Below are 14670 nucleotides of genomic sequence, written 5' to 3' on the forward strand. Positions count from 1 at the left end.
ATTATTTGGAGATCAAACCATCATTCTGAATCACCTTTTGACTGTAGCCATCATGCTATGTGTCTACCTCAATGTCGAGCATCTTCAAGTCAACATGAGTCATATCAATTGGTGTTTGTGTCACCTGATGAAGCTCGGTCTGGTGCTCTTCTCTTTTAGCTCTGGTTTTGGTCTCCACCATCAACTGCTCTCTGATCAGATGGAGAACTGTGACATTATCTGCTGCTGCTGGAAACACTTAGACTGAACCAGACAGAAATTCCAGATGAAGCTAAGACTTGGAGCTGTTAGCGATTAGCATGCTAACACGCTCAGCTTCAGGTGGTCATAAGTGAAGGTGCAGGAGGGGCTTCGGTTGGTTCTGTAATAGTTTTGTTGGAGGTCGTTGTTGGAGTGGTTTGGATGGAATCTGCAGCCAGCAGGGGGCAGATGTCACCCCGCTGCGACCCGGCTGCTATGCCTGCCCTGTCTGAGGACCGTTTGAGGTTTTGTGGGCGAGCATCCAGTCGTAGTCCCCCTGTGGACTGCATTACCCACAACTCCCCGAGGCTGGGGATGAAAGAGAGGCGGCGGTCGGAGCCGAGCGTTGAGTGCAGTGTGACTAAAGGGTTAGTGGTCTGAATATACACACACGCAGAGCAGTGGGATGTGGTTAGCGGTGTGTGTGTGTGTTGTGATGTATAACAGCAGTTCTTGACCTCCTTTCATGTGGCGACAAGTTTTTATTACAAGCAATTGTGAAAGAAAGAGGAAGAGGAGGAGAAAGTAACGGCAGAGGAAGAGGAAAAAAGAAAGAAGACTTGATGGGAAGAGGAGAGGGGGAGAGAAGGAAAGATAAACAGGAAGAAGAGTTGGGCCTTCAGCAGTTGGCCTTTTAAACAGGTTTCCTCAGGCGCGCATCAGCTTATTAAACTCATTTTAAAACTCATGTGGGACTCGGGATGCATCAACCTCTCACTCCCTACACACTCATCCCTCTATTTAATTAGAGTACCAGTACATTTCATATCTACCTGCTGGGAAGGATCCACTTCATGAAAATGAGTTTAATCCCCAAAGTCAACAACAGTGTCTCTGCTGCCTCTGAAACTTCCTGACACAGCTTATACAGTAAAAGTCTGCCAAGATGATGGGATGGAGTTCCTTCCATGAAAGGGATAGTTCACCCAAAATTGAAATTTCACTCATTATCTACTCCCCCTCATGTTGACTAAGGGCTGGGAGAAGTTTCAGAGTCCTCCGTGGCTTCTCTGAGTTACAGGGGGTCTCGGCGTAGCAGTGCATGTCAATATAACGGTTGCAAATGGATACCAACTGTCTTCGTAACAAAAAGACACACCAAAAAACATCCAAATACCTCCATGCTGCTCGTATGTAATGTCCGTCTTGTATTGAAGCCCCAAAATGCGAAATTGTCCCGAAAAAAATTTAATAATTCTATATTTCAAGCTTGTTTGTAGCGGAAGCTTCTCTTCCCGGTTCGTCAAATTTGGACGAACCAGGGTCTGTCCTCTTCGAGAAGCTTCCGCTACAAAACAAGCTTGAAATATAGACTTATTACATTTTTTTCGGGACAATTTCGCATTTCGGGGCTTCAATACAAGACGGACATTACATACGAGCAGCATGGAGGTATTTGGATGTTTTTTGGTGTGTCTTTTTTTGTTACGAAGACAGTTGGTATCCATTTGCAACCGTTATATTGACATGCACTGCTACGCCGAGACCTCCTGTAACTCAGAGAAGCCACAAAGGACTCTGAAACTTCTCCCAGCCCTTAGTCCACATGGTGAGTAGATAATGAGTGAAATTTGAATTTTGGGTAAACTATCCCTTTAAACCATAGAAGAATCTTGGATAGCTATCCAGGATCCTCAACTTCAGCATCCCATGCTCCTCCACCATCGCCCTGTTTGGTGACCTCTCCTCTTTATCAACCCCAAACATCTTCAAACATTCATCCTCATCTCTACAACCGTGGCCAGAATTTTTTTTTGTTTTACTCAATTGGAAAGACTGAACAAAACTGTCACTAAAACATTGGTACAACCTGCTGACTGAACACTCATTTGGAAAAACTTACACAGAAAGACTTCAGACCCCCTTCAGTTTTTCACCATTTGTTATTTTGCAGCTTTATGTTAATATTGAAAAGATTCATTTTTTTCCCCTTATTAATCTCACCATCCCATCATGACAGCAACAACCGAGAATTTTAGAAACTTTTGCAAATCAATTAAAAAAGAAAAACTGAACATGAGCATAAGTATTCAGACCCTTTGCTGACACTAATGTAGGTCATTCAGGTGCCTTCAATTCCCTTTTTCATCTTTGAGATGGTTCTACACCTTCATTTGAGTCCGACGAGGCCTCTCCTCAGTGTTAGACACATGAACGGCTTCATAGAGTTACTCACAATCTTTAGGTGGTTGTTTGCAAACTCGGCCTTTCATGTATCTTTGTCTTGCTACAATTCTGTCTCTGAGATCTTGGGGCATTTCTTTCAACCTCATGGATCTAAATTTGCTCTAATATGCAAATAAGCTGTAAGGCCTTATTTAGACAGGAGGGTGTCTGTCCAACTCATCTATTTAATTCAACACAGCTGGACTCCAATAAAGGTGTAGAACCATCTCAAAGATGAATAAAAGAAACTGAAGGCACCTGAAAGACCTACATGAGTGTCACAGCAAAGGGTGTGAATACTTATGTTCAAGTGATATTTCAGTTTTTCTTTTTTAAAGGGACATTGTGTAACTTCTCCTGTTATCTATTCACGAAAATCGATTATTTGGTTCAAAAGTCTGTTTTTCATTAATCAGTAATCCCCCCCATCAACAAAGTGAAGTGTTCCTTTCAGCTCTGAATGAGCCGTTCATATCATTCATATCTCCATGGAGCGGGTAAGCTCGGTGCTGCTGCCATGTGGTGTCTCCATGTTTTTACGTTCAGTGGCAGCGTGACGGTAGGAAACCACGGAAACTCAGCGGAGACACCGGAGCTGTCGGCTCAGGTGGAGGTGGCGTCTGTGAAAAGTCACCGTGGTAACGCAGTGAGGAGGAATGGAGCGTTACACTGATGCTGCATTCACCTGCAGTCGGGCAGACGGCCGTCGCTAACAAACCAGATGTCATGTTTCAGAAGTGGAGAGAAAGCCGGTAAAACGTGGGTCAGGTAAACAATACCACATCGCCATGACAACATATTGTCACGTGTATTGTTTTGCCTCGTGCTGACGGACCACTTGTTAACATAGAGGCTTGTTTATGCCGTTACGTGTAGCGGCTGTCGTCCGTCTGCCGTCTGCCCAATTTCATGTGAATGCAACATGAAAAATATGATTGAGTTGCTTGCGATATACAACCACAACGCTAGATGGGAGTAAATCCTACACAATGTACCTTTAATTGATTTGCAAAAATTTCTAAAATTCTGGGTTTGTGCTGTCATGATGGGATGACAGGTGTGTGTTGGTTTTTCTCTCTGGTCTTTGTGTTTGTGATGTTTGATGTTCTTGTGTCTCCGTCTTTCAGGGTTTCAAAACCGAGGATGGACACATTGTCGTAGCCGCAGGCAACGACAAACAGTTCGTCAGAGTCTGTCAGGTAGGTTGTGTTACTAAAACAAACGTGCACGTTGTCGGCTCAGTGTTGTGGACCCGGTCCAAATGTTTGTGTGTATGTGCAGGTGTTGGAGCTGACGGAGCTGACGGAGGAGCCAAAATACAAAACCAACAAACTGAGAGTCCAGAATCGCACACAACTGCTGCACACATTGTCACACAGGTACACACACAAGTCTGGCTGCAGCAGTGAGTCTGTCCACATTGACTCCACATAGGCAATAAACTTGTCTACAGCCTGGCACAAAAACTGCTTCAGTCTCGACTTCTGTATGAGGGTGAAAACATTCTGATGAAAAACATCAGTTATTACAAGTTTTAAAAATAATATATTATTTTAGATGATCAGAGCGCAGAGTTGTGTGTGAATGACAGCTGTGAGTCTTTCCCTGAGGCTGCTGCAGATTTATCATACACACACGCTCACAAACGCAAACAGACAAACAACAGTCGAGACAGCAGTTTCTTGTTTGCTGAATAGTTTCTCTGTCTGAATAAAATGGAGATGAGGAAGCACCACTGACCTAAAGTCAGTCTGTAAGCAACGTGTAAGAACTCAGTTGTAAATTCCCAGACATTACAAATTGTTCCTTGTCCTTTTACTGTCACAAAGTATCCAATCTTAAAGGGATAATTCAACATTTTGGCAAATTGGCCCATTGCCATAATCCCTATAGTCATAGCAGTAGGTTCGTTATATATTACCTTTATTTGTCGGTGTAAGCTATTTTTAGAACAGTGGAGCAGAGCTGCGAGCTGCTCAGAGCTACGCTACGGAGGCTCATGGGATTTCTTGGTTTCCCTCATCAAACTCATCAAATACACAATCCAACAACTCCACAACGCTCTGGTGGACAAGTTGTGACCTGCACATTAATCACGCTATGAGATAATAACGGAACGTTACAAGACAGAGTTGTTTTAGAGGTAAATACAGAGACTGCTTGATGAAAAACTGCCCCTGACAGGAACGCACATCAGTGCTGTTCTAAAAATAGCTTGCACCAACAATTCAAGGTTACAAACCTACTGCTATGACTATAGAGATTATGGCAATGGGCCAATTTGCCAAAATGTTGAACTATCCCTTTAACATGAGAATCATGTTCAGGCTCATAATTAAATTATCAGAATACATATAGATTATCTTTGTCAGTCAACTGATTGATTAACTAATCACTGCTCTTAACACATCTTTTCTCTCTGGCAGGTTTTTGCAGAGGAAGACAGCTGATTGGCTGAGGAGGTTTGAGGGCTCAGGTGTTCCTGTTGGACCAATCAACAGCATCCGGGAAGTCTTTTCTGACCCACAGGTAAGACGCACACAGACACAGTGAAGTGTGAGTGGTGCCCACATCAGGCTTTGTCTCATTTTAAGGTTCAGAAATGAGGACGTCACCGTCCTCCTCAAATGAGACACATCACAGAGACTGACGCTGATGCATTCAGGTGCTCAGTGAGTTGACAAGACATGTGACAGTGTTGGACTGTGAGTATGTGTCCTCATCAGAGACATGAGGACAGTGTATAGGAGCTTTTGACGTTTCTCTATTTAAAGGGACAGTTCAACATGTTGGCAAATTTGCCCATTGCCATAATCCCTATAGTCATAGCAGTAGGTTCATTACCTTTAATTGACGGTGCATGTTGTTTTGAGGCGCGAGCTGCTCAGCTAACGGTACAGACAGTAGTCCCCTGTCCCTCATCAAACTCATCATATACACAATTCAACAACTCCAAAACGCTCTGGTGGACAAGTTGTGACCTGCACATTCACCACGCTCTGAGATAATCATGAAACGTTACGAGACGGAGTTGTTTTGAAGGCAAATACGTAGCCGTAACTACATTCCAGACATGGCTGCTGGGTGGAGTGATTTCAAAAGCGCAAGTTGTTCCGAGCGTTTGCTTCTTGTATCGTAATGTTACATAATTATACATGATTATCTCATAGCATGGTGAATGTGCAGGTCACAACTTGTCCACCAGAGCGTTTTGGAGTTGTTGGATTGTGTATTTGATGAGTTTGATGAGGGACAGGGGACCTGTACCATTCACTTCCATTGTGTTCACTGAGCAGCTCACGTCTCTGCCCCGCTGATCTCAAAATGACATGCACCGATAATTAAAGGTAATAAACCTATTGCTATGACTATAAGGATTATAGCAATGGGCCAAAAATATTGAACTATCCATCTTTTTTTTTTATATACTTGTTTTTATTATATCCATTTAACCAATAGAGATGAGGTGAGGAGCTCCGTGTTGTGTTCATGCCGCCTCTGAAAATGACAAAAACTAACCAAAAGGTGCAAACAGAAGTCACTGGCACTGCTGTTAACATCATGTCTCACTAAAGGATACATAAGCAACATAAGACCCAGCTCTGGTTTTAATGAAGGTGACCAATAATACGCTGCAGCTGCATGGGCCTTTTATTGGTCCTCTTCATTTGATGGATTTACCGCCTCAGCGCTGGTGGAGTGAGCTTAGCGTGAGCATCAGTTTTGGATTTTCAGAGCAGATGAAGATCACGTGAACGCATCGTTAGACAGCTGACCAAAGTTGGACAGGTTGTCTTTGTTGTGTCACTCTGAGTCTTTGTGGGTTTTGACTCATCCGTCTTCAGACACTGCGGTCTGCGGTCCCCTGGTCAAAAGACACTGCACGAGCACCTGAAGTGAACCCAGACCATCTGCTGGTGGTCTCCTCTGTGTGCATGTATGTGTGTATGAGTGTGTGTGTGTGTGTGTGTGTGCGTGTGCGTGTGCGTGTGTCATAGCTGCTCATCAGACTTGTCCCTCCATATGGATTAAAAACACATTAGTCACTGATCACAGATTACACAACTCAGCATGATATAATAACACACAGCTCCAGGTCTCATTACTGTGTGTGTTGAGAACAAAGCAACAGGACATATGGCCTCTGTGTGTGTGTGTGTATGTGTAGAAGTAAGTGAAACAAATGAAGTGTATCTCATAGCGAGCCTCTTTATTTTTTCTGTGGTCTTTCTCCGTAAAACAAACACGAGTCAGTTATTTGTCTTCATCCAATCAAAGGTGAGCTCCGGTCAGCCCCTCCCCTCCCTCTGCAGGCCTCTCCTCCTCTCCTCATTTGTTTTCATTGGTTGTGGATGAATGGATCACTGCTGACATGTGTGTGTGTTTCAGCCTTTCAATCAACACACATGATTTCCAGCTTCCATCACGTTATTGTTAAAGGGATAGTTCAACATTTTGGCAAATTGGCCCATTGCCATAATCTCTATAGTCATAGCAGTAGGTTCTGCAAGCTGTTTTTAGAACGGCGGAGCAGAGCCGCGAGCTGCTCAGAGCTACGCTACGGAGGTTAATGGGATTTCTTGGTTTCCCTCGTCAAACTCATCAAATACACAATCCAACAACTCCACAACGCTCTGGTGGACAAGTTGTGACCTGCACATTCACCACGCTATGAGATAACAGAACATTACCAGACAGAGTTGTTTTAGAGGGAAATTCAGAGTCTGCTTGCTGAAAAACCGCCCCCGACAGGAACGCGCATCAGTGGTTTTGCATGAATTTCCCTCTAAAACAACTCTGTCTGGTAACGTTGTGTTATTATCTCATAGCGTGGTGAATGTGCAGGTCACAACTTGTCCACCAGAGCGTTGTGGAGTTGTTGGATTGTGTATTTGATGAGTTTGATGAGGGAAACCAAGAAATCCCATTAGCCTCTGCAGCGTAGCTCTGAGCAGCTCGCCGCTCTGCAATCCTACTGCTATGACTATAGCGATTATGGCAATGGGCATATTTGCCAAAATGTTGAACTATCCCCTTAACATTCATTTTACAAACTTCAGCTTTAGCTCAGACTCATCCAGCATCTCATGTCCAGATAAAATCCAGATGAGATTTAAGAGACGTTTGTTAGACAGTCACATGTCCAGGTGTAGCGTCTGGAACTGCTGCTACCACAGGAAGACAGAGTTGCTATGACGAAGCCTTTCAACATCTGGCCAGAAGTGGTTTGAAGAGTCAGAGTAGAGGTCAGTGAGGTCAGTTCCCCCAAAGTAAAAGTTCATTCACCCAAAGAACTATCATATCAGCTGATAGGATGATTAACAGAAGTTTCATTGGCAGTGATTTCTGATCATTGCTTTGTTCAGATTAGTCATATTTCTCAAGCAATGAAAAAAAAAGAGTTCCAGTTTTTCAAATGTTGTTTTTCACATCTTTGACATTTTTAGACCAAACAGTGAATCAATGAACGGAGAAAAAAAAAACTGGGCAGATGAATTGATAATGATCAGTTGTTGTTGGAACATGTGACTCCTCTGCTCTCACTCAGTGTTCTGCATCTCTGAGGCTCTCAACAAGTTTTGTATGAATGTGTGTTTGGGTGTCTCGAGGACAACAGCTCCCATCACCACCTGTCATATAAAAGCTATGACTCAGTGTGTGTGTGTGTGTGTGTGTCAGAACAGCCCATCTGCCTCTCTAGGCCTACTGCACCACACTAATTTGTTTTCAACTAAGTTTGAACACAAGCACACCTGCCAGTGCTCACTGATGATGCAGATGTTTCAACACATCTGACTGTCGCTTTTCACATCGTAAAATAAAATTCATTATTAAGGTATGGGCCAGGTTTTCCTGACTCACTCTACTTGCGAACACTTCGACACAGCGTCTAGTTGTGTCTGTCTCAGTTCAAATGTCTCTGTGTTGTCCGTCTCACATGGTTTCTTTTCAGTTTGTACTAATCAGCAGCAGCAATCAGCAGCAGCAGCCTGCAGAGTGTGTGACTCTGCAGGTTGCTGATTAAAACGTTGTGTTTAAACAGTTGTTACTGTCAGGGTGAGGGTTTGCAGAAGGACAGACTAGGAACCAGGTACATGTGACAAAAAATATTTATTCACGACAAAAGAAACAGCCCTGGCTGGACAGGAGCCAGACACACCACTGGCTGGACACTGGAGACAGGAGTTTGTGAGACCCCAGACTGGACTCTGGGAACCTGGGACTGCTGAGCATCGGGTTGAAGACAGGAAAGCGCAGGCTGAGGAACATCAGATCCGGGGAGTGCAGAGGATCGGCATCTTCATCTCCTATGTCTACACCCTGGTGGTCTGACCTGCACCTCAGAGCTGGGTGCTGTAGTGTGGACCCCCAACACTGAGATAGGAGTGGTGTCCGCTAGGGATTTTCCCGAACCTGAATACGTTATTTGGAAGTAGGCCGACACAAATAATGCTTCGATCCAAAATAGTTTTTCTGTCCTAAGTTTCCCCTCATTATTCAGGAGCAAAAAGAAAAAGAAACATTTGGATGTGTGTTTTGAGCATGATTTTGAGCCAACTACAAGAGATTAAAACAAAATGGAACAAAAAAATATGTTGGTGCGTGTTTTGAGCCAATCACATCCATGCATGAGACACTGCCACATTTGGTTTTGGTGAGGAGAGCCCTCAGGCTCAGTCCCTTACGTTATCGCAGAGGAGCAACAGCACATAACCAGGTGACTCTGGTTCACAGTCCAACACAGTAGGTGGCGCTAATGCACCTCAACGGGAAAAGAAGCGGCAAAAAATGGTGGATACATTTTTTTGAGTGTCACAATATATATACATATATATATATATATATTATACTACCAGAATTTGATCCACCCAGTCCGATTACATTTGAAAAGTCTAGAAGTGCCGCACGATTAAATTATTTTATTTCCATTCTAGTTAGCCGGCCACTTCTGGTTTCTTTCCGATACGAATAAAGAAATCTTGAGTTTTTTTTAAAAGCTTGAATCCACACTCTAACACAAATAGTGCACTGGCTGCACACCCCTAGTGTCCCCTGGGACACTTTTGAAGGCCAGCTGTCCCGGATGTTAGCAAGTGCTAGCATGTCTCTCTCTCAGCAGCAGCAGTCAGGACCGCAAAGAAAAAGAAATACAGTCTGAGTGAAGCGCTGGAGCCGCGGACGGATACCTGGACGTCACAGACAACTAAAGCCTCAAGTGGTAACAAGTATGAGGGCCGTTGTAGTGAGCTATCTTGATGCTAACTTCGGCTAGTGGTAGCGGTTAGCCCCCGCCGCTAACACCCTCAGGCTCCTGTTGTTGGTGACGATCAGGTATCGGTCCACGCCGGCTCCAGCGCTTCACTCGGACTGTATTTCCTTTCCTTTGCGGTCCTGACAACTGCTGCTGTCTGGGGCAGGAGGCTACACAGTTGAGCCCGAGAGGAGGGGCACAGTTTGAATGTTTTGTTTACAAACTGCAACAAACAAAACTCCAGACTCTACCTTTCACGTCAGGACGTTGATTGTATTCAGACGCAATCAGAAAATGCTCTGAAGGCTAGGCCGTCCCATTTACTGATGGTTGACACCGCCTTTTGAAGCCGTTGTCTCCGCATATGTGTGGCGGCCTTTTTTACAGCTCGTCTTTATCATAAACGGTTCAGAAGTTATAATCTGTTGTTGATGTTTTGTAAAACATGTGCAAGTGCCAATGATAAGTTCGGTTTAGCGCCGATGCTACGTTCTGTTTAGCATCGAAGCTACGTTCGGTTTAGCATCGATGCTATGCTTGGTTTAGCGTCTGTTCCCGTACCACGTGATTACACGCACCCTATACGGTCCCTTCTTGTCATAGAGGCACCATTCAAGGACCCTCGGAAAGCAGAAAATCACACAATTAAAATACAGTTTACAGCTCATCTCTATCATAAACGGTTCAGAAGTTGTTTAATGTTTTGTAAAACATTCGTCTGTAGAGGGTTAAAACAGCAACGTTCTATTAAAGCCATTTTTCTCACTTTTCAGTTTTTTGGTCATAATAGATTAAAATGCCCATAACTTTTGATCTGAGAGGGCTATCTCAGTTAGTCAAACAGTTGTGAATACCTGAAAACTTCTAGTTTATGGAAATATCAAAAAATGAAAATGTCAAATGTCAAAATCCCACCATGTGAAGGGTTTTCCCAGGCCACCACACATATACGTAGGCTAGGTCGTCCAAAGGATGCAGCCCCTGAATTGGGACACAGCTTGTACCCTTGCTGGTTTGTGGAGGTGATTTTGATGTGTTGAGGGAATACAATCCAATATTTCATCATATTTGTTGTTTTATGAAATGAAAGCTGTTGACATGTATAGTGTTGTAGAATCCTGGCCACAGCTCTCCAGAGGTTTTCTTTGGTCGACATAGACTTCCTCTTTAATTTGTCACTAGCATCAGTTTAGAACCTCCTCAGGCGACCTGGTACAGCAAGTCCCAATCTGATGATGTAAACATCAACCTCAGGACAAGTCTGTCTGCAAATGGATCATTAAGAAAACACATAGTCTTGAAACCTGCTCCTGAACTCCACTCGGGTTCGAACACTTTGCTATAGGACACCTCGGCTGACAGTAGAGTGTTGACAGCTGCTCCTCACCGTATTTACTCTGTCGCCCTAATTGCATGGTTCTGGCAGTGAATGTTTCCCACATGATGGCTGCAATTAACAGAGGAAAAAATCTCTCTGAGGCTGCTGGTGTTCAGATGCAGCAGCAGATTGAGTTTCACAGCATTCTGTTTAGATCAGCCATGCTGGGAAACGATAGCTGCCTTGCTGTTTGGCTTCCTATAGTATGTTCATTAGCCTCCAGTCACTGGCAGTAAACACATGGAACCACATCAGACCTGGTGCTTCGCAGACAGCAGATCATGTCGAAGTAAACTGAAGAGATTGTGTTTATTTTTTCAACACTTTGTTTGAAGTTTAAAATTTGTGCTGTCTCTCAGACACCAGGATTCTATCTATCACTGACCGTCTCCTACCAATGGGTCCCAGCACTTTCAGCATGCGTTCCTTCCTTTGTCTTCAAAATCAGACTTTAATCTGAACATTTAACCTGTAACTGGGGTTTTCCCTTTAAGGCAGCTGCTGTTTTAATTTATTTTCTTCCTAAATTGATGCTGTTATGAGCTGAGACTTTGGTGCATTAACATCATTTAAAGTAATAATAATTAGAAAAGCTTTAATTAATCATCTTCATAGTAATCTTTTATTCTGGAACTGATTGTCCACCAATAAATCGTGCCATCTTTCTCCAGCAGCCAATTGCAGCTTTTTGCTTGTCCTCAACTACACCATCAAGGAAACCCTTTGAAAATGTTTCCTCCATTATGACCACATGATTAGCTTTTAGAAGTGTTTAGAAGTGAACTGGAATAAATAATTTGGACGCCTGGAAGAAAATGAATGAAACTGCTCTGGAGAACTAAAGCGTTCACAGTTTTGCAGTCAATGGACTAAAACATGTAAAGCAAGCTGTATGCGCTTTTAATGTGAGTGTGTGTGTGTGTGATGGTGATGATGATGATGATGATGATGATGATGTGGAGCTTCCACACAGCAGTTCTGCAGAGAAGCTGTTACTAATCAAGGCGGTAGGAAGTCACCACTCCAAACCTGAAATCTGGAAGTCATTTGGAAAAACGCCAAACACTCTTTTCAAATTTGGCACAGGGTCTCTCTCTCTCTCTCTCTCTCTCTCTCTCACTATCTTTTTATCATAAAGGAGCTACTGTTCCCTACATCGGTTCCTCTACTTCAGTGGTTCTCAAACTTTTTACGCCAAGTACCACCCCAGAAAATACTTGCCTCTCCAAGTACCACCAAGTCCAACATTAGAAAGCTGACTCATATTTCACCCAAGAACCTGCTCTTTCATCTTATACAAGTAATTTGTAATTTATTTATTTAGAAGTCAGGACAATGCACATTAATAAAACATGTACCGTAGTACGTGTAAATGTGCCAGATTGTAGCCCATGGGCTAATTTCCATCTGGAGTCCTCTAGGCAGGTTGGTGTTACAATACAGTACAAAAGGTTAGAATACATTTTAAGTAGGAAATAGCATGAACACATACAATATTACAACACATTACTAGTACTAATATATGTTAAGACAGGTCAGTACATTAGAGACAGACAGATCAGTACATTAGAAGCATGCAGTTAGGACATTAAAGGTGATTACATGTTTGGTTGGCTCTGAGCCATACCTTCAGGTGGCTCTTAAAAGTAGTCAAGGTAGGGCATTCCTTTATGGGTAAGGGTAGTGTGTTCCAGATTGCAGTTCCTTTTCGTTGTCAAGTTACCTAATTTAAACTTAAATGGTATCAATACTAGTCAAAATTTAGGCTTGGTCCAAAATATTAGTTTCTGACCTTAAAAAAATGTTTTTGGGCTGTAAAACCTACACACTTACTGACACAGCCATGTTAATTCACATGCAATGTCAATATTGAGCACATCATGTTATCCCTTATTGGTGAAAGTGATGCTGTTACAACCATCCCCAGTCTTCCTTATAATAATAATAATTACTAATTAATAATTATAATGGCGGTATACAACGTCACTTTTTTAAGCTCACACACGTTTGTTTTCACTCGGGTCCAAAAGCCACACCACTGACAGAGCGTCATGTGTCCATGACGACTGACCGGAAAAGATTAGCAGTACCTCATGTGACCCCCGATCGTAACAATAAAACTCTGAGAAGTAACACTAAGCTTTAACATCAGAGACACACGTAGCAGTACACAAGTACGCAGGTTATTTGAAGCGCTGCTCATTTCATTTTATAAACGGGCCGCTCCAGTTGGACTGTAGCCGAGCTAACAGAGCTAACAGAGCCTGGACTCCTGATAATGATGTCGGCATTTTCTGCAGTTTTTTGCTTGTATTTATACAGTCTCTATTCTATGCTATCATCACAACATCCTGCAAATTGCATTTTTGGCCATTTTCGGCCGAAAATATGCGGTTTCCCAATTTTTGGTGCATTTGAAATGTATTTTATTTTAACTATGTTTAATTCAGTGAGTCTTTTGCGTACCACCTAGAGGGAGCCGCGAGAATCACTGCTCTACTTCATTCTTTCAATTACTTCTTTAATGCTCCTCTAGTCTGTGGCCTCACCATGTAGTGCTGCTGTGTATATACTGTTCACTGTTTTATTTGATCCACTCTGCTGAATGTTGTCTTCCAAACTTCAGACAGAAGAAATGTAGTGTTATCTGGGATGTTACCCACAGGTTCTCTGAAGCTCGGAGCAAACTGCTCCACCATCACCATCGTAGCAGTGCTAATTCAAAACTGGGGACAGAGGTGGTACATGCTGGAAAGTTGGACATTTAAACATGTGAGTCTATAAGGGCTGACTCAATGTTGGAGACACACTCTAGTGGCAACTCAAGGAATTGGTTAGGTTTAATGGATCATAATTTGGGTTGATGTCAAAAAATTGTGGTCATGATTAGCGTTCTGGTACATTTTCATTTCCCTTCAGTACCCTGCCAGGGATTGAAACGCTTTCTCTGCATTTCTCCTGCAGAGAATCTAGCAGCCAATCAGCAAACAGAGGGAGTGGCTGAGAACACTGATGTTGAGGTTATATGCTAAGTTGGGAGTTGTAGCTCATACATAATGGCAGATGGAGATGGATGTTTGGGAAGCCATTCGTTCCATTGTGGCAACGTTGACGGACACACACTCTCTTTACTCTGCACATTGCAATGGGGGGGTCATCGTTGTTGACAGCATAGAGCAGCTTCATTATGTTCCGGCCAGTTCTGGCCCATAATATGCACTACCAGTCAAAGGTTAACTACATAATTCCATACATGTGCCTTCATAGTTTTGATGTCTTCCGTTTGAATATACAATGTAGAAGAGTCATGAAAACAAAGAAAAACAATTGAATGAAAAGATGTGTTCAAACTTTTGACTGGTAGTGTACTGTACATCACGACCAAACATCAGCGATTGGGTAAAGGCAGATCCAATGGTTTCAAACTTCAACAGAGTTCCCACCTACCAAGAAGTCAACGTTTCTCAATGGAGAGTGTCCAGTCTCTTTGCACCAATGAAATGAAGTGCAAGAATCTGGTTAGGACCAGGTGAGGTCATGATTAGTTGTGCTGTGTGAAAAAATGAAATGTGAACAGAATGGTAATTTCTGCTTTTCAGGACAATTAAGTCTTACAAATATTCCCTGGACTTCA

The 14670-nt window shown here is 43.0% G+C and overlaps 1 protein-coding gene across 1 annotated transcript in view; it reads left to right on the top strand.

The window, feature by feature from the left end:
• The window catches only part of sugct (succinyl-CoA:glutarate-CoA transferase), a 127828-nt gene that overhangs the window by 41295 nt on the left and 71863 nt on the right, over window positions 1-14670 (top strand). Inside the window, exons 10-12 of the mRNA XM_085763437.1 lie at window positions 3534-3605; window positions 3688-3785; window positions 4833-4935. Of these exons, the coding sequence (XP_085619563.1) occupies window positions 3534-3605; window positions 3688-3785; window positions 4833-4935 (273 nt within the window). The remainder of the gene's footprint in view (window positions 1-3533; window positions 3606-3687; window positions 3786-4832; window positions 4936-14670) is intronic.

This window comes from Trachurus japonicus, chromosome 20 (genome assembly GCF_045865225.1).
Source record: "Trachurus japonicus isolate A0001 chromosome 20, Traja_1.0".
In the NCBI taxonomy this organism is placed as follows: Eukaryota; Metazoa; Chordata; class Actinopteri; order Carangiformes; family Carangidae; genus Trachurus; species Trachurus japonicus.